This window comes from Podarcis liolepis, assembly GCF_965112155.1.
Source record: "Podarcis liolepis genome assembly, chromosome: 9".
NCBI lineage: Eukaryota > Metazoa > Chordata > Lepidosauria > Squamata > Lacertidae > Podarcis > Podarcis liolepis.
The window spans coordinates 304,414-324,397 of NC_139564.1; the positions used below are offsets into that span (position 1 = coordinate 304,414).

Genomic DNA, 19,984 nt, shown 5'->3' on the forward strand with positions numbered 1-19,984 from the left:
TGACCAGATGTCTAACCACCTCCGTTCTCATATTCTTTATTTATTTCTTAAAATTTATACACGTTTTTTATTATTATTATTTTAAGAAAACCTCCTCAAAGTGGTTTCTTCCCTTCCAGTTTGATCACCAGCTGCTTCCAAAGTGAAAATCCTGCCTTGCTGACCTCCCACTTTCCACAGATATTTCCTGGCCGTTGGGTTTTGCTCTCTCCTGCGTCCTGCGCTGGGCACAGCCAGCTGAGTGAGCCCAAGCCAAGCTCCCCCCCCCAAGCCCCTCCGGCCTCTCCTGGGCTGGGCTTCTTCCATCTGCAGCTGTTTAATGAGTTTCTTGGGGGGCAGCCGCAGACAGGAGACTGACAGCCCATCACTGGGATGGGCTTCTTAAGGGGGCCACTGGGGGCCACAGCATTATTACCTGTCAGGCAGGCGGGTGTCAGGCCCAGCCAGGGGGTCATGTCAGCAGGAGGCAGGAGAGGCTGCATGGGGGGGGGAGAAGCTCTAGGGGAGCCCCCAACACTTTCAGCCCATGGTAGAGGCTGGGAATGTGCGTGAAGAATCATAGAATTGTTGGGTTGGAAGGGGCTACCAAGGGTCATCCAGTCCAACCCCCTGCAATGCAGGGATCGAAGCTGAAGCTCCATGACAGAGGGCCTCCAGTGGAGGAGAGTCCACCACCTTTTGAAGGAGTCCATTCTGCTGCTGAACACATGTTGAGATGGAATTTCCTTTCTTCTCATTTGACTCTATTGATTTGGATCCTGCTGAACTTAGTTAGTTAGTTAAAAAGGTAAAGGGACCCCTGACCATTAGGTCCAGTCGTGGCCGACTCTGGGGTTGCAGCGCTCATCTCGCTTTATTGGCCAAGGGAGCCGGCATACAGCTTCCGGGTCATGTGGCCAGCAGGACTAAGCCGCTTCTGGCGAACCAGAGCAGCGCACGGAAACGCCTTTTACCTTCCCACCGCAGTGGTACCTATTTATCTACTTGCGCTTTGATGTGCTTTTGAACTGCTAGGCTGGCAGGAGCAGGGACCGAGCAACGGGAGCTCACCCCGTCACGGGGATACTAATCACTGACCTTCTGATCGGCAAGCCCTAGGCTCTGTGGTTTAACCTACAGCGCCACCCGCATCCAGTTAGTTAGTTAGTTTGTTAGTACAAAACCCTGAAACATGGACCACTTACAAACGCTATTTCCAACTCCTTGAAAGATGCCATCAACAGTGTCTCCAAAAAATCTTACACATCACTTGGGAAGACAGGCGAACTAGTATCAGTGTACTGGAAGAAGCAAAGATCACCAGTGTTGAAGCAATGATTCTTCAACATCAACTTCGCTGGACTGGTCATGGTGTGCAGATGCCTGATGATCGCCTTCCAAAGCAGCTACTCCATTCCAAACTTAAAAATGGAAAGTGTAATGTTGGTGGTCAACAAAAGAGGTTTAAAGACTCTCTCAAGGCAAATCTTTAAAAATGTAGTATAAACACCGACAACTGGGAAACACTGGCCTGCGAGCGCTCCAGTTGGAGAACAGCCTTGACCAAAGGTGTCCTGGGCTTTGAAGACACTCGAACTCAGGACGCAAGGGAGAAATGTGCTAAGAGGAAGGCAAACCTTCACTGTGATCAACTCCCACCTGGAAACCAATGTCCCCACTGTGGAAGGACGTGTGGATCCAGAATTGACCTCCAGTCACTTACGGACTCATTGTTAAAACCGTGTTTATGGAAGACAATCTGACTCAGATATGAGGGATCGAAGAAGAAGACGACCCTTCACCTGAAGAAGATCTCAGGTTGGCTCACAGTATAAAAATGCAAAATAAGAACACAAGATACATAAGAAAAACAAGGGCAAGAACAAAACAACCCCCCCACCCCCCCAACACCTTTAAAAGGACATTCACAGTCTGCTCAAACCAGTTCAAGGAGCCATTTGCTGGGCTGAGGGACATTTTCTCTCCCCCCCCCCAATACCAAACCTCTGCTTTATTTTCATATAAATTATTATTATTACAATTTATTTATTAAATTTAGACATTGCCCTTCATCCGAAAATCTCAGGGTGGTTCACAAGGTAAAAATACAGAATAAAAGCACAAATAAATACTTCAAACAATACCCCCCCCCCATGTCTGGTAGGGCTTCTCTAAACCCACAATAAATACAAGATGCTCTCAGTCGGAGTTCTTCAATGCCCAACTCTTTCAAACCAAGCCATGTCAGGCAATCAGGAACTGGAAAATAATTGCACAATATATTCAAATATATATTTTTATTGTCCTAGAAAAAAGCAGCTGCACGAGTTACGAGTCTGTTTCTAGGCCCAGTTCCAAGCACTGACTGTTACAGCCCTAAGCAATTTGCTCCCCAGCTCTTTACTGGGCTGCCCACACTGGGCTCTCTGCTTCAGAGGCTCTGCTGGTGTGACCCTCTGCTGGGCTGGTCAGGTGGGTGGCCATGAGAGAGAGGTCCTCTTCTGTGGTGGCCCCTGGGGCTATGGAACTCCCTGCTACTGGACCTATGCCAACTCTCTGCACGGCAGCCTTTCCTGAAGGCCCTGAAGACGGTCTCTTTCCCAGCTGGCCCTCCAGGCCTGTGGGTCATGTGCAGGGTGAGGCTCATTTGACATCAAAAATCCCTGAGGGAGGATAAGGATCCAGAGATCACGCTAAGAGTGGCCAAATTTTGTGCGGCTGCCATAAAACTCAGGGAACAAGCTGTGCTAGTACAAAGACTAGGGCCTCAGATGCAAACTCTAGATCATATTTTAGAGACCAAGACCTGAACCACATTTCTCATGGCTGTCATATTCGTATTGTTTATTGTTACATTCGATTGTTAATTCAAACTTAATTCTATTGTGTTTTATGTTCGCTTGGTACAGTATGTGAAGCTGGTCTGGGACCGTAATAAATTTCATTTCATTTCAACATGAAATAGAGCATTTAGGGTCGCCCCATTACAGTGGAAAACTGCCAAAGGAGATCCAGCCTTCTGTTTCAACCTTGAAGCACCTTCTGAAATCTTTTCTACGCTGCCAGGATTGTAGAGGCAATTAAGAAAACATCGTTCCACAATAGCTGACCTTCTCTGATTTTAAATTAGTATGTGCTTTTTTTATATAGAGAGATATTATTGCAAACCATTTTTTTAAGATAGATGCAACTTTTTACTCAGGTGTTTGGCCCTTTTTAAATTTGGTGCTGTTTTGTCTTTTGTTTTATGGCACTTTGGATGGGCATTTATTTCATCCAGCTTTGGGTTGGCATTTGCCCAGAAAGGCAGCCTAAAAAGATGGTTAATTAAATTAAGAAGATTTCGTCGGTGATCTCCAGCGGCTCCATCTTCACATCGGCATCGAGGCTGAAGAGGAAGGTGCCCCCAAGTGCTGCCTTGGAGGGCACGGGAGGCTGGCAAGAGGAAGCCCTGGGTTGGGGGAGAGGCGGGCAGAGAGACTCTGCTTGAGTCTGGCGGGAGGGAGAGGAGCAGCCCCCTCCCCCAGGGCTGAGTTGGGCCAGGAGTGGGGAGGAGAGATGAGACAGACCCCCTCCCCACGCCCCGTGGCACTGCCAGCTCCGCTGCCTGGAGCCAGGCTAATGGGGCTGATTTGATCAGGGCCGACTAATGCAAAGCAGGAGCGCTGCCTGGCTGGCGGGGGGGGGGTCCTTAGTGGGGGCTGGCTAAGCGCTGCAATCCGGGTCTCAAGTGCCGCCTGGGGAGCCCCCAGCGAGGAGGAGGAGGGCAGAGGCTGGCAGGCCTGAGAGAGAGACGGCTTTCAGCAATAGGGTGCCAAGGAGGAGCCGGGGCTTGGCATCTTCAAGCAGATGCCAGGGTGGTCACTAGGCAGGCAGTCCTCGATTCCCAGCTGCACCACATGCCGGGCGAGGCCTCGGCTTCCCCTGTGAGGGCACCCACCACTCAGTGCCAGCCTCCCTCTTCAGGGTAGCTCAGATGGTCGAGCACGAGACTCTACAGGAGGCAAGTGGGTGTGGAGGACTCCCTGGTCCTGAATGGGGCAACTGTGCCCCTGAAGGACCAGGTGCGCAGCCTGGTAGTCATTCTGGACTCACAGCTGTCCATGGAGGCGCAGGTCAATTCTGTGTCCAGGGCAGCTGTTTACCAGCTCCGCCTGGTATGCAGGATGAGACCCTCCCTGCCCGCAGACTGTCTTGCCAGAGTGGTGCATGCTCTAGTTATCTCCCGCTTGGACTACTGCAATGCGCTCTACGTGGGGCTACCTTTGAAGGTGACCCGGAAACTACAACTAATCCAGAATGCGGCAGCTAGACTAGTGACTGGGAGTGGCCGTCAGGACCACATAACACTGGTCTTGAAAGACCTACATTGGCTCCCAGTACATTTCTGAGCACAATTCAAAGTGTTGGTGTTGACCTTGAAAGCCCTAAACGGCCTCAGTCCTGTATACCTGAAGGAGCGTCTCCACCCTGGACACCGGGGTCCCCTTCCCGAGGTCCTTCTGGCAGTTGCCTCCCTGCGAGAAGCCAAGTTACAGGGAACCAGGCAGAGGGCCTTCTAAGTGGTGGCACCCTCCGTCCTCCCATCAGATGTCAAGGAAATAAGGAACTATCTTACTTTTAAAAGACATCTGAAGGCAGCCCTCTTTAGGGAAGTTTTTAATGATTACTCTTAATCTCATAAGCTTTCGTGTGCATGCACACTTCTTCACTTATACCCAGAAGAAACTTGGTCTCTAAGGTGATACTGGACAATTTTTAAATTTATTTAGATGGAACTTAATGTTGGACTCCTTCCCTCCAGGTCTCGCCCCCGAGCGGCGGGGAACAAGCTGGGACCTTCTTCGACGGGGCGGCCCTTCGGGGCTCTCCCGCCCCCCCCCCCTCCTCCGGGCTGGACGCGCCTGGCTCGCCGGCTTCCCTGGCCGGAGATCCGCGTCTGCTTCGGGCGGATCCGACGGGGATCCTCCGGCGCCGCCCGCCCCGTCGAGCCTGGCTGCTGCCCCCTGGTGGCCAAAGCGGGAACCTCGCCCGGCGCAGGAGGGGTCAACGAGGGCGGGGCGAGAGGCCCCTTCCTTTCTCAACTACAACTCCCGGCGTGCCCCGCGCGCTCCCCTCGGCGCGACAGGCCCCGCCCCCGGCCAACCCGGAAGTGGGCGAGGCGGCTCCAAGATGGCGTCTCCTCCTCAGGGGGGCCCGATGGCCATCGCGATGCGGCTCCGCAACCAGCTCCAGGCCGTCTACAAGATGGACCCGCTCCGCAACGAGGTGAGGCCCCGGCGGGACCGGGACGGGAAGCGGGGGCCAAGCGGGGGCGCCGGGGGCCGGGGCGCATGCGTAGTAGGGGAGCCGCGGCAACGTGCGCAGAGGGGGCGGGGAAAGGCGCGGCCCCGCCCCCTCGCGCTCAGGGGCGGAGCTAAGGAGAGTCCCCTCGGCTTCTGACCCCCTGATTGGTCAAGGAGTTCTGGGGTTGGTCTGGATGACCCCGTGGGGTCCCTTCCCTGTTAAAGGCGCAGGATCCCAGCATGGGAGAGTTGGGAGGGAACCCCGAGGGACATCTAGTCCAGCCCCCTGCTGCGCAGGCCCCTTCCTTCTCTCGGGTGCCCCCTGCCGCCACCAAGCGGGGGTCGTGCGTTTCTGAGGGCGTTGCCTTCACCCAGTGCTGGATCTATGTATAAGCTCAACAAGCTCTAGCTTGGGGGGCCCACTCTCTTGCGGCCCCCCAAAAAATTAATGGGGAAAAAACCTGGATGTCCATTTCCAAAATATAAGATAAAAAAATAAATAAATTAAAACCTACGTACAGCAACAGTGTTTTGTGTTGTGTAGGCCCCCGCCTGCTAGCCTGCTCCCTGAAATATCCCTGGTTTGCTCCTTTCTATATATAGGGTGCCAACATTTGGCATGGACTGGTTGTATGGTTTTGTTGTGGTTTAGTGGTTTAGTCGTGTCCGCCTCTTGGTGACGCCCTGGACCAGAGCAGGCCAGGCCCTCCTGTCTTCCACTGCCTCCCGCAGTCTGGTCAGACTCATGTTCGCAGCTTCGAGAACACTGTCCCACCATTTCGTCCTCTGTCGTCCCCTTCTCCTTGCGCCCTCCATCTTTCCCAACATCAGGGTCTTTTCCAGGGAGTCTTCTCTTCTCCTGAGGTGGCCAAAGTCTTGGAGCCTCAGCTTCAGGATCTGTCCTTCCAGTGAGCACTCAGGGCTGATTTCCTTCAGAATGGAGAGGTTGGATCTTCTTGCAGTCCATGGGACTCTCCAGAGTCTCCTCCAGCACCAGAATTCAAAAGCATCCGTTCTTCAGCGATCAGCCTTCTTGATGGTCCAGCTCTCACTTCCATACATCACTACTGGGAAAACCAGAGCTTTAACTATACGGACCTTTGTTGGCAAGGTGATGTCTCTGCTTTTTAAGATGTTCTGCAAATGGCTTGAGGTCCATCAATGACCATCGAGCATCTATTCAACACAAAAAACAGCGACAATTTGTTGCTGACAAAGGACAGCTGGACATAGAAAGGGCCCCATTATCTTCAGGGGCTGAGGGCCTCATAAAATTTAAATCTGGTCCTGCCTTAACCCCATTAGCACCCATGCCACCTTCCTGGCCACCTCAAAGTGTGGCATTATGGGTTGGATGCTGTAAAAAGAGTCTTGTGGCAGATCAGCCACAGACAGTTTCGCTTCCTACAGATATTTCATTTTGTTTCCTGTTTGTAAATGCCTCCTCCCACCCCCCCACCCGACAAGGAGCTCTTGGTTCTCCCCTCCTCCATTTTGCCACAACGACCCTGTGAGTTTCTTGGGTGAGGGGGGACTTGAACCCGGGTCTTCAACTTCCCAGTCCCACGCTTAACCATTGCACTGCCCTGGCATCATCAGGCCCTGCCGGACGAAGTGACATTTATGGACTAAATGTGCTGGTATTTCAGGTGCCGCAAGACTTTGTCCTGAGAAGAGCAAGTTGTCGCTGGCCCCATTTCTCAGGCAGGCAAACTGAGACTCAGCTCAGGCCATTTCCTGGCCAAAGGGCAGCTCTTGATTTCAGAGCCGGCTGGGAGGAATCTTTGGCCTCCAGGTGTTGCAGAACTACAACTTCAAGCCAGTCCAGCCAGTGGCCAGGAATGATGAGAGTTGGGGTTTGTTGAGCCAGGCGCCCACTGGAGGGAGAACTGGGTGCTAGAAGCCTCTCATGGCAAAGGCAGGCAAACTGCTCACCTGTCGCCAGGCATCCCTCCCTCTCTCGTAAGTCAGAGGAAGAAAGTCCGTCTTTCTGCAGCGCATAGTTAAACGGTGTAACTCACTGCCACAAGAGGCGGTCATGGCCACCAGCTTTGAGGGAAGAGGGCTGCTCTTGTGCTCGGATCCTGCCCCTTTGGGGTATCTGGTGGGTCCCTGGGAGATGAGGACACCCTGCCTGATGTGGGGACGGTTTAAATGGGCATAAGGGCACAAGAACAGACATTCTGGGAACGGCATCAAGTCAACCCAATATTCAGAGGAGATGCGGAAAACTGAGGCCCAGGAAGGCTGGCCCAGGAATTGAGGCGGGACACGATCCGCAGGGGCAAAGGGATGTTCACGGAGCCCATCTTCATTTGCGGAGGCTTGTTCTGTGGCGGGGGGGGGGTCTAAAGGAGAGAGGGAAATTTGACCAAGACTAGAGAAAGAGGCCATGGCAGAGGCGGGTTTGGAACTCGGGCCTTTTAGATCTGGACTTGGGCACAGGGATAAGAGGGTGGGTCAAGCTGTCCCTCCAGCAGGCTGGTGGGGGCCCCCTGGGACCCGTCTTTCAAACGGGGGGCTAAGGCTTTGAGCAGTGGGCCCTGGGCTGGCAGTGGAGGGGGCTGGACTAGATGACTTCGGGGGTCCCTTCTCAAACTACAATTCTATGGAGAGAGAGAGATGGTAGAGGAGCAGCTCTCTTGGCCGGCTGCGAGGGAGGGGCTGAGGAGCTCCCCCCCCCATCTGTCTAATCCAGGGGTCAGCAACCTTTTTCAGCAGGGGCCGGTCCACCGTCCCTCAGACCTTGTGGGGGGCCGGACTATATTTTGAAGGAAAAAATGAATTAATTCCTCTGCCCCACAAATAACCCAGAGATGCATTTTAAATAAAAGGACACGTTCTGCTCATGTAAAAACACACTGTCCTCAGGCCGGATTGAGAAGGCGATTGGGCTGGATCCGGCCCCCGGGCCTTCGTTTGCCCACCCATGGTCTAATCCCCCTCCGTGTCCCCAGGAGGAGGTGAGGGTGAAGATGAAGGAGCTGAACGAGCACATTGTCTGCTTCCTTTGCGCCGGATACTTCATCGATGCCACGACCATCACCGAATGCCTGCACACCTGTGAGTAGCACCAGGGAAAGCGGGGAGGGGGGACCGGGGGGGGGGAGAGAGACATGTTCCTGACCAAAGAGAGGTGTGTTCGTAATAAATAATAATAAATTTTATTTATACCCTGCCCACCCCAGGCAGAGCCAGGCTCAGGGCGGCTAACACCAATAAAATCGCGGTAAAAACATAATAGGGGGAAGGGGGGAAAACCCAATTTAAAATACAGGTTAAAATGCAGCCTCCAATGTAGCCGATAAATCAAGACCATAAGGGGAGGGAAACATAAGGGTCAGACTGAGTCCAAACCAAAGGCCAGGCGGAACAGCTCTGTCTTGCAGGCCCTGCGGAAAGATGTCAAGTCCAGGAGGGCCCTGGTCTCTTGTGGCAGAGAGTTCCACCAAGTCGGGGCCAGTACTGAAAAGGCCCTGGCCCTAGTTGAGACCAATCTAACCACCTTGCGGCTTTTTGTCATTTGTGGACCTTAAGGTCCTCTGCGGGGCAGACCAGAAGGAGCAGCCTTTTGCCGATGAGGGCCACCTTCCCTTGGGAGGAAATCTGCCAGGGGCCACATGCCAGCAGTAGGGGGGCCAGAGCAGTGGGGGGGGGAGGCAGTGCAGGTGGAGGTTGTTGCTCTGAAGTTAAAATTGCCCCACCCCAAACTCCTCCTCTCTCACACGGAAACCGCAAAAGGGGCGCTCCCCCTCCTTGCCTGGAGGAAAACGCTGGAAAGCAGAGATTGGGGGGGTCTGACATGCACAAGCAGGAAGGGGGGGATTCCCTTCCAGAGCAGAAGGGACCCCGAGGGTTGTCTGGCCCAAGCGCCATCCCTGGGGGGCTCAGACCCCCAACCTTCTGGTTAACAGCCACCTGAGGGCGAGACCAGCGGTTCCCAAAGTAGGTGGCAGCACCCTTGGGTGCTGGGGGGGTGCTAAGAGACGAGGAGGCAACCGGGGGGGGTGCTGGGGGTTTAAATAACTGTCAGACTGGCATCACTGGTCCACACATTCATCCGTTTCATTGAATTAATCTAAATAGCTTCAGCTGGATTTTGAAGAAACGTTCAACTAATTGTAACCAGTTTGGGTTTTACTGTATTATCTTGCTTGGTGGGTCTTGCAAACGGCTGTTTTGAAAGACGCTTTTCATAGGGTGTGGGAAAATGATTGTAGGGGGCACTGGGCAGAGCCTGTGGAACCAAGGGAGAGGGGCAGGGCTGTAGCGAGGGGGTGGTGAGGTGGGCTCCCACCAGGGCCGCAGGCAATGGGTGGGGGCGCAAAATTGGCTAAAAGTATGTCCGCAAATATAAATATTGATGATTGCCTCATTAGAAATGGTTTTAAATAGAGGGTGAATTGAATGGCTAGAAGGGGGGGGAGGAGAGATGGAAAGAAGAGCTCATTTGTCCGTGGCTTGGGGGGGGGCGCAATCTGGACGGTTCTGCCAGGGGCACAAGATCACCCGGCTCTGGGAAGGGGAGCCGGAAAATTTTGGGAACCTCTGAAGCTGAAAGATCAATGGAGTTTCCTCTCCTGGTCCTTCTTGTGGCTGAGTATGGGAGGGCCGCCTTTTGGAGCGTTGCCCCGGCGGGACCCCCCCCCCCCCAGTACGGCTCATGGCGCCCCCCTCCCTCCCTCTCTCCCAGTCTGCAAGAGCTGCATCGTGAAGTACCTGCAGACCAGCAAGTATTGCCCCATGTGCAGCACCAAGATCCACGAGACGCAGCCCCTGCTCAACCTCAAGCTCGACCGCGTCATGCAGGACATCGTCTACAAGCTGGTGCCGGGCCTGCAGGAGAGTAAGTGCGGGGAGGGAGCGGGGGGGCCCTCCGGCCTCCTCTGGGCCCCCCCAGGGCAGGCGTCAGGGCAGCAGCCTCTGAGGTGAGGAGGGGCATTGCCTGCTGCCCCTGGTGCCTTGGGGGGGGGCACAAACCTCCGCTTGCAGGGGGGCTCCACCCTGGGAGGGGCCTCTACCTGAGCATAGGAAAGAGACAAGCCCCCCCCATCCCTCTCCCCCCTTTTGGAGGGTCAGTGCAAGCTGGCCAAGATTTGCCCCCTGACTCCAGCGACAGCCGGCTCTCTTCTGCCCCCCTCTCCCCCCCCGCAGGCGAGGAGAAGAGGATCCGTGAGTTCTACCAATCCCGCGGCCTGGAGCGCGTCAGCCAACCCAGCAACGAAGGTGGGGGCGCTTTCTTTTTGACCTCCCCCCCCATCCTGCACCAGCAGGGAACTGAGCAAAGGAGCCTGAATTGGGGGGTGTGGGGCAGAAGGAGGAGGGGTGGGTTGGCAGGCCTCCTCTGCGGAAAGGGAGGGGGCGCAAGGGTCCTGACGTCTTCCTCACCCCCCCCAGACTCGGCCTCTGATCGCGTGGGCCTGCCCTACACCACCTTTGACCACTCGCGGGCCCATTATTACCGCTTCGACGAGCACGTCTTGCTGTGCCTGGAGAAACAGAGGTGAGGATGGCGACGGGGGGGGTGGGGGGTGGGATGTGGTCAAGGGGGGGCCTCTCACAGGCAGACCTTGGGCAGGTTCCAGTCCTCACCCAGCCCTGTCTCCAGGGGTGCATTTGCTGGGGGGGCAGAACTGTGCCTTTGCACCTCCAGGCAGTGTCTGTGGGGCAGCGGCAGGAGGGGGTCTCAGGGACACAGCCAGTGCCGGATTTATGTATAAGCTAAACAAGCCGTAGCTTAGGGCCCTACTCTCTTTTTGGGGCCCCCACAAAATTTAAAGGGAAAAAAATCACTGAACGTACATTTCCAAAATATAAGATAAAAAGCAAATAAAAACCTACCTACAGCAACAGTGTTTTGTGTTGTGTAGGCTCCTGTGATGTAAGTCATGGGGCCTGCCTGCTAGTCTGCTCCCTAAAATATAAAAAATCTTTTTAAGTTAGAGCTTAATAATTATTTCACTATTAATATACTTCTTGATTGTATTTCACTGTTAATATAACAATTTGATAAAATGCATATTTTGTAATGTGCAAATGGCTTGAGATACATCCATCATTGACCATATAGCATCTACTGTATTTTTCGCTCCATGAGACACACTTTTCCCCTCCTAAAAAGTAAGGGGAAATGTGTGTGCGTCTTATGGGGCGAATGCAGGTGGGAGGCAGGCGGGAAAAGCCCCCAAGAGCCGCACACAAGCTCCACACGGCTCGTGAAAGGGAGCGCTGAGCAGAGGCCGGGATGCAGACAGGCTCTGCTCAGCGCTCCCTTTAAAAATATTTTTTTTCTTGCATTCCCCCTCTAAAAACTAGGTGCGTATTAGAGCATAAAATACAGTATTCGACACAAAAAACAGCAGCAATTTGTTATTGGACAGTGGGCAGCTGGGCATAGAAAGGGCCCCGTTACCTTCAGGAGCTGAGGGCCTCATCCAACCTCAGTCCGGCCCTGGACATAGCACTGCACTGGCTGGAAAAGTCCCAGGGAAACTTGAGGCAGCAGGATGAGGGGGCAGTGAAAGTTTCCCTTCCCTGCAGCGCGTGGCTTGACTCGCTTGCTAGAGTTACGCAGAGTTGCCGACTCCACAGGCCCCTCCGTGGCTGGGGGGGGGCGCTCTGGGCTGCAAGAGGGAGCTTGCTACCTGCCTGTTGGCATCCTTTGAAGAGCAGCCATCCAGTGAGCCTCCCGGCCGAGTGGGCATGTGCCCTCCAGCCCTGCCTGGTTTTCAGCTCAAGGCTCTTGTGGCTGCTGGGGGGGGGGGCGTTTTCCCACTGGGTGGGGTTGCAAGAGATGGATGGTGGGTCTTCCCAGCTCCTGGCTTCTTGTGCCCCTCTAGAGGTGAGCCCCCAGTGCCCCACAACTAGCCTGCCAGTGGGGGGGGGGCTCTTGCCTCTCCCTCCTCCAGGACAGGCTGTGGTTCCCCAGTGTAGCACTAGGGGGCGCTCTGGTGCTTCCACCACGACCAAGGCAAGGAGCCACGGCCTTTCTGGGGGGGGGGGGCGCAGAGCAAGAGCCGGGCTGGGCCCCTTGGGAAATGGCAGCTGGGGGGGGGGCGCCCAGGAAAGGAGGGCATCAACAATGATTGGGCAACACGATGACCATATACCTGCATAATAGACAATCTTAAGACTCAAAGTCTCTGAAAGAATATAGAATTGTTCCACAAACCCATCTTATTTTGAATGAATATACGTGAATGAAAATATCAGCTTCTGTGGAGCAGAGCTTGTGTGACGACAGCATTACAGTGATTGCATTATCACACAAAACAATTCCATATTCTCCCACCACACAGACAAAGATCTACGAAACAGCAGTCAATATCCGGAATCTCTGCTCAGGGTTGGACATTATATTTGCTGAATAAACAAAGCTTCACAGCTTGTCTTTCATCGTACAAAGTTTGGTACCTCGCTTCATTTAAAGACTTTCAGAGACTTTGAGTCTTAAGATTTTATGTTGAACTTGTTATTGTTTGAAGGAGTTCTATAAAGATTGTCTATTACGTAGGTATAGGGTCATCGTGTTGCCCAAACCTTGTGGACGTTCTCTCTTGCAGCGCAGGGGTTGGTCAGGAAAGGAGGGCGGCAGCTCCCGCCCTCAGCATGGTTTCCTCTCTCTTCCCCACTTCCTGTGGGGAGGAGGAAGGGGTCTTGTGGGTCGCCCCCTTTGCACACCCCCTGTTGGGGCAGAGGGCTTGCTGGCGTGGCTCTCATTCCCTTTCTTTCTTTCTTTCTTTCTTTCTTTCTTTCTTTCTTTCTTTCTGCAGTTCTGGGAAAGAGAAGAACAAGCACATTCTGCAGGTGAGGAGGCCAGGATGTGGGGGGGGGGCCTCTGGCTGCGGCACAAGGGGGCCTGGAGACCTGGCCAGGTGGGAGGAGAATAATAATAATAATAATAATAATAATAATAATAATAATAATATATTTATACCCCACCCTTCTCAGTTTAAAAACCAGGCTCAGGGTGGCTAACAGCAAATATAAAACATTGATGAAAATGCGACTTAAAAACAGCATAAAACAGCATAGAATACCACATCAGAGCCCCTCGGACCTCCGTCCCCCCAGCCCCACTCCGACTCTCCCATCTCCCCCTCGGCCAGGGCAGTCTTTGGCATATGCGCCGCCGGGGTGCAAAGATCTTCCCGGAGCCCCCAAATTTAGTTTAGCTGCCCCCAGATTTTTGGGGGGGGCCAAACTCAAAGTTGCTGACCTTTTTGGGGGCAGGAAATCGCTCACCTGTAGCGACGCAGCAGAAATGACCGCTTTTGTTTCCTGACTCGTTGGGAATATTTGACGCTACGGAGTAACGGTGGGGGGGGCCAATTGAGAGGGACTGGTATATATTTGGCACACCCCCCCAGAATTTGGCGTCCAGGTACACCGCACCCCTTGCACCCCCAGGTAAAGATGGCCATGCCCTCAGTGCCCCCCTTGACCCTGCAGTGAGAGGCTGGCAGCTGATGGCCAGAGCATGGGGGGGCTCCCCACCCGGGCACTCACACATGCCCTCCCTCCTCTTAGCACTGCCATTCCTTGAGATGGAGACCGGGGGGGGGGTGAGAGACAACACCCCCACGGTGGAGAGGAGGGGGCTCCCTCTGTCCTTTCCAGCTGCCTCTCCCTTCACCCCCATTTCAATTTTCCTTCCCTCCCCCAGCACAAATACGTTCGCTGCTCAGTACGGGCCCAAATCCGCCACCTCCGCCGGGTTCTGTGCTGCCGATTAGAGCTGGCGCTACAACACGTGAGTAAGGGTTGGGGAGGGGTTGCCATTCCAACTTCTGCAGGCTGCAAAGACCTTTGTTGCTAATCCTGGGCAGGTACTCCAACGCTGAGCTCTCCCCCCCCCCAAAAAAAAACGGCCAACCTCTCGCTTTTTAAAAAAAAAAAATATTTTCAAATTTTATAATCACAATAATTCATAAATTCAATGTTTTTCCAATCAATCACAAAACAACAACAAACAATATAGATTTCCTCCCACCCCTCCCCTGGATTCCAATCTTCTCCCACAAAATTTAAATCTCATTTTATCTCCAAATTCTTCGTTTTTCCCTCTTGTTTATCTTAATTTCCAATTATTTGCTTACATGAATGTTACATCAAGCCTGCTAATGTTTTAATATATTTACAGTGGCCTTCTAAATAATCTATAAACCTCTTCCATTCCTCCTCAAAAAATTTCTCATCCTGATCTCGTGATCCTCGCAGTCATTTTTGCCATTTCAGCATAGTCCCTCCTCTTAATTATCCATTCTTCTTTTGTTGGTATCTTCTCCTGTTTCCAATTCTGGGCCGGCAACATCCTTGTGGCTGTTGCCGCATACATAAATAACCTTTTAGGTCCCTGGGTCTTCCCTCCCCCGTTAATCCAAGTAAAAAGGCCTCTGGTTTTTGGGGGGGAAAGGTATCATAAACCTCTTTTTCCAATTCATTATATTCCCAGAAATCTTTTACTTTTCTACAGGACCACCAAAAAACGGTCAACTTCTCGTCTTGCATTCCCCTCCCTGAACACTGAGGAATTGCTCCCTGTGGCTGTTAGAAAGCAGCAGCCGGGGGGGGGGGGGATACATGGCTGGGGCTTGGGATGGATGACCCTTTGGGTCCTTTTCAGCTCTGCAACCCCAAGATTCTGAAATCAGCATTGCCTGGCCTCTGCAAGCAGGACACAGCAGAAGGTGGCTGGGGGTGGCTCTCTTGATTTTGTGTGGGGCCACCCCCCACGGCAGCTGTTTTGTGACTGCCCCCCCCCCAGCACCCTCTCAAAATCTGAGATGCGAAAAGGTTGGCAGCCCCTGGGGTGGGTGGGTGGGCAGGTGGTCTCCCTCCGAGGAAACAGGAAGGTGAGGCCCCCGCCCAGGTGTGGGGAGGCAGCCGGGGGTCCACCTGGCAGGTGCTGACGGGACTCCGCCCCCTCCAGGTGCAGATCCTCTTCAACAACGAGGTGCTCCCTGACCACATGACCCTCAAGCAGCTCTGGCTTTCTCGCTGGTTTGGCAAGGTACGTGGGGGGTGGGGCATGGGGGGTGGGGGTGACCCCCCTATCCCCGGAAAATCAGAGACACTCACCCTCCTCCCCTCTCTTCCCTTTCCAGCCGGCGCCTCTGCTGCTCAACTACAGCGTGAAGGAGAAGAGGAGGTAGGGGGGCCGTCGGGCGGGCTGCAGCCCCAGCATCGCCCCCCCATCTGCCCCAACCCCCCGCCTGCCCTCCCTCCCGTCTTTTAACTTAAGCCCTGCCTTCTCTTCAATACGAGTCTATTTTTTGGAATAAAAGCGCTGAAAAACCGCACGCCCCTTTGGTCCCTCCTGCCAGAGCTGAGCAGTGTTTTCCTAGGAGAGCAGGAAATAATATTCTCATGTTGTCCTCATCTGCCCCCCCCCAAACAGTGGGAATTGGGCAGGAAGGGGGGTCTCCTAGCGCCACTCAGAGAAGACGCAGTTCTCAGATCGGCCAGAGGGTGGCAGCGACGCTCCCGTTTTCAGCCTTTGGGGGGGGGGCTTGAGGTTGGAATCCCTGCAGGGAGGGAGGGAGCCCAGCCCAGCCCACCCCCCCTCCCCATTCCTGTGCAGTGATTTAATGCGCCGCCAGCTCAGGCGTGTTTACCAAGCGGCAGTTGCTGCGCTGGCTGGGGAGATTAATCTCCGTCAGCCCCCCCTCTCTCTCCGCACCCCCCCTTTTGGGTGTCAGGATTCCAATGAGGAGTGATGAGCAAATAATGATCCCCATTCCAGCCCCCCCCTTCTCCCTCCACCAGAGATAATGGGCGATAATGCAGTCATGAGCTCCTGATTGCTTGTGGGGGGGAGACGGGCGCCCCCCCTGGCTCACAGCCAATTAGGAGCTGTTGTTGCGGCCAATGGGGGTGGCCATCTGGGCAGCTGTCAGAAAACGGGAGGGGGGGAGGGCGTGTAGCAAGAGTCCTTGGGATTTCTGGGGAGGGGGCCGTTTGTGCACATGCAGCCTGGGCTGTGAACCAGCCCCCCCGCTCCGCCTGCCCACTTTGATTCCTGGAAACGTAACAGGTGCCCCTGAGCTCTGGCCTCAGGCCCACAGCTGGAGCTGGCCCTCAAAGTGGGGGGGCTCCACCCCCTCCCTCTGTGCCGACTCCAGTGCCGATTCCTCTTGGCCCTGCAGCGTTTTCGGAGATGTCTTCCTCTGGAGTAAGCCTGTCCCTCTTCATTTATTCATTGCGTTTATATCCCAGCCTTCCCTCCCAGGGCTCTCCTCTTTTCATCCCCACAGCCGTCCTGCAAGGGGGGCCGGGCCGAGGCAGCAGGGACTGGCCCCCAAGGGCACAGCCAGTGAGCTTCGTGGCCGGGAGGATTTGAACCCGAGTCCCTTCCGGGTCCTGCTCTGCCATGCTGGCCTTCCCCTGGCGGGAGTCGTTTTCCAGTTATGGTGGGAAGAGGAAGATTTGAGGAGGAGGAACGAGTCTCCAAGGTTCAGGCTCCAGCCTTCAGCGCCTGTTTTGGCCATCTCTGTGGTCCAGGGGGGCCTCGAATGGACAGTGGCAGAGCCACCCTCTCCTGGGGGCTCCACCTCCCTTCTCAGGGATTGCACAGTCCGGGGGGGGGGGGGCAGGATTCCTGCCGGACGTGGTGGTTCTTCTCCAGCCTTGAATTTGGGAGCCTTTGGGATCTAAGCTCCATCCGGCTCTTGGGGCAGCAGATCAGACCTGCTCCCTCTCCCCTCCTGTGGTTTCTGGCACCTGCTGTTCAGAAGCATCGCTGCCTCCAGATGTGGAGCCCTGTCCCACATGAAGGTGTTTCATCTTCTAAAGCCATCCCTGCCTCCTGTGGGAGGGAGTTCCATAGGCCAACTGCTTCAGATAGCCAGTTCTTTTATTCAGGAGGCCTTCATCCCGCGGAGCCAAGCCCTGCCAGCTTGCAGCCCCCTCCCCATTTCCGCTTCCCATGCCTTCTCCCCTGGCTCACCAGGATCCTTCCGTTGTGATTCCTGCATTTCTGAGGGTTGGACTAGATGACCACGGGGTCCCTTCCCACTCTGCAGTCCTGTGATTCTGTGGCACTGGGGTCTCGGCAGATGAGACCCCCTTTGGCTTCAGTGGCTGCGGCCTTTTCTGCCCCACGTCTTTCCTGGGGGTCTCCCAGTTCCTTCCTGCTGTTCTCCAGGGCATTTTCATGTATATAAATTTTTATTAGTTTTTTAACAGTAATTAAACATACTTTTACATCTTATTCAATTTTTTGGACTTCCATCAATCCTGTCTGAAAATTTTCCAATCTAATCTCTTAGTATGCATTTCTTATTTTCCCTATTACATTTCAAACTCATAACCAATATCTCTATCTTTTCCTACTTTGTAACACTTCGTATATTTCTCCTTACAAAACTTCTTGTTGTCCTACTAGCGTAATTTGTTGATTACAGTTGCTCTTCAAATAATCCATATACTTCTTCCAATCTTCTGTGAATCTCTGGTCCTGCAGGTTTCGAATCCTTCCTGTCATTTTGTCCAATTCTGCATAGTCCATTAATTTTGTCTGCCATTCTTCTTTTGGCGGAATTTCTTGTTTCCATCTCCAGGGCGTTTTCAGCCTGCCACCCTCTTTGCTGATTTAGCGTCAGCCCATCTCAGGTTGCCCACAGTGCCACACGGCCCTCACTCGATGCCTTTCCCTGTGCTGAGACAAGCAACTCTCCTTGCTGAAGCCCCAGAGCCTCTCTGGAGGTATCCCCAGGGCCAATTTATGGTGTACCCATAAATATCTTCCTTCCCGACACCATCACGAGGTTTTCCATTCTCCTGTGGGTCCCACCTGGCGTTGGTCCTTGCCAAACTCCACTCCGCAGCTGCCTGCCCAGCCCAGCAAAATGTAGATGCCTCTGGATGTTTTGCAGCCCATTCCTGCTTTCTGTCACCTGCAGATTTCGCGTGCCCCTTCTCTGCTGTCACCCGAAAGTGCCGAATGGCCTCTGGATCCGGCCTTGACCCTTTGGCAGCCTCTCTCCCTTTTTGACAGCTTAGCAGGTTTAACTGAATAAACCCTTAGCAGCATATTGAGAGAGGAGTCCGAAGAGCTGTCCTCTGTTTCTGGGCTCCCCTTTGCGAACCAAACGTGCAGGGGTGGGCTTGTGCTGTGGGCCTGATCCATTCTGGCGGCCGCAGGGGATTCTAGGAGAAGCAGGCCACCGCCTGGCAGCAGGTCACCGAGAAGACAACGATGAAGGAGGTCTTGCGTTCGAGTTTGCCCCTCCTCCCACATTCTGAAAGTCCCTTGATTCTCCTCGAGCTCCATGCCACCAGCTTGCTCTCCTGCGTTTGGGGGGCAGGTCCACTTCTCCGCCCCCCCCCAGGCCCACCTAGAGCTGTAGAGTTCGTCTTCTGCAGGCTAAACCTGCCCCTTCTGGAGTTCTGCCTTTGCCACCCTCGCCTCCTGGGTCTCTCCTCCTCGCCTTGGCTTTGTCTGGCTGTTTCCTCCCCAAGTGAAATGATTTACAGGGCACTGGCTGGTAGTTAACCCTCCTCTTGCCCTGCGCTTAACCCCTGAGCGAGGGCTGCTTCTGCTGACCCTGAGCCCCCGCCCCAAACGCCCCCCCCAGCCGGGGAGGGAGAGGGGAGATCCGGTTACCCTGGGCTGGCCCTTCCCACCAAGACCAGCTGTTGGCGATTTCTCACCGTCTGCGGTGGCGCTGGCAGCATCAGGGAGATGGGCCGGGGTCAGGCCGCCCCCTACCCCTGTTTGGAAGACCCGGGCCTTGCTAAGTACCTGGTGAAACGCAGGTCGGAGGGTCAGGGATCAAAACCACCAGGCTGCAGGACCGAGGGCCAGCGCTAAGTACTTGCAAGGATGGGCTCAGCTGCCCCTTGCTAATCCCCACGACTCAAAATGAGCTGGTGCCGAGAGAACTTGCAAAGGCAGCAGGGTCCTTGAAGGGGGAGGCTGCTGCCGCCTCATTGTGCCCATTTTACAGACATTGCAAAACATCCGCTCCAAAAAAGAAAAATTCTCCAGACATTAAGCCTTTGGGCCAGGCCTGGGGGGTTTTGTCAGCCCTTGAGCGGCTTCCAGAGTTTCTCTTTGCCCTCCCCTCCATTGTTTACACCAACTATTGGGGTGCTCCACACGAAGAACATCAGAAGGGCCTGGCAGCTGGATCAGGCCTATGGCCCATCTAGGCCAGATGCCCAGAACAAGCAGCCGGCAGTCTCTCCTCCTGGGGTTTCCAGCAACAGGTTTCCTGTAGCCTTGCTGCCTCTGACTCTGGAGGCAGAGCAGAGCCGTCCTGGCTAGAAACTTAGGAGTCTCCTCCATGAATTTGTCCAGTTCTCTCTTGAAGCCGTCCAACTTGGTGGCAGCGAGTTCCAAGCTTTTGCTTTTGCTGCGCCCATTTCCTTGATGAGGTGGAGAGCCAAGAAGGGGAGGGATGGAGGTGGGGAAGAGGTCCTCTTCCCACAGCCCCTCCCAGAGTCCAGAAACCAGATCTGTCATCTCAGCTGCCAACTTGGCCTTTCTCAGGAGTAGGGGAAAGGGTTGCCCAGCTGACATTAAGGAAGCAAGAAGCAGCTTCCCCTGAGAATTCATCCAGCTTCTTTAAGGTGGTCGGATGGACCCTCCAAGCCCATGTTGAATTTTGACACACACACCCTTTGTTGCCATTGCTTTTATTGCTGTGTGGGGGAAATGCACTCTGCACATGCCCAGGAGTGCCCCCACTTTTCATTCCCAGCACGGTTGAGAATTC

General features: G+C 54.2%; 1 protein-coding gene across 1 annotated transcript; it reads left to right on the plus strand.

Annotated features, from left to right (window-relative positions):
• The first annotated feature begins 5,110 nt into the window (after positions 1 to 5,110).
• PCGF1 (polycomb group ring finger 1) lies at positions 5,111 to 17,475 on the plus strand. The gene is made up of 9 exons (XM_083459093.1): positions 5,111 to 5,247; positions 8,222 to 8,327; positions 9,958 to 10,110; positions 10,419 to 10,490; positions 10,662 to 10,767; positions 13,037 to 13,070; positions 13,930 to 14,016; positions 15,196 to 15,276; positions 15,371 to 17,475. Exons 1-9 carry the CDS (start codon positions 5,152 to 5,154, stop codon positions 15,416 to 15,418), a joined length of 783 nt encoding a protein of 260 aa, XP_083315219.1. The 5' UTR covers positions 5,111 to 5,151; the 3' UTR covers positions 15,419 to 17,475.
• Positions 17,476 to 19,984: the final 2,509 nt, after the last annotated feature.

Excerpts from the sequence above, each read along its gene's own strand:
- PCGF1 (XM_083459093.1), top strand. The coding sequence starts at position 5,152 with ATGGCGTCTCCTCCTCAGGGGGGCCCGATGGCCATCGCGATGCGGCTC. Across the intron at positions 5,248-8,221 it reads TGGACCCGCTCCGCAACGAG|GAGGAGGTGAGGGTGAAGAT; the intron begins GTGAGGCCCCGG and ends CCGTGTCCCCAG. Across the intron at positions 15,277-15,370 it reads TTTCTCGCTGGTTTGGCAAG|CCGGCGCCTCTGCTGCTCAA; the intron begins GTACGTGGGGGG and ends TTCCCTTTCCAG.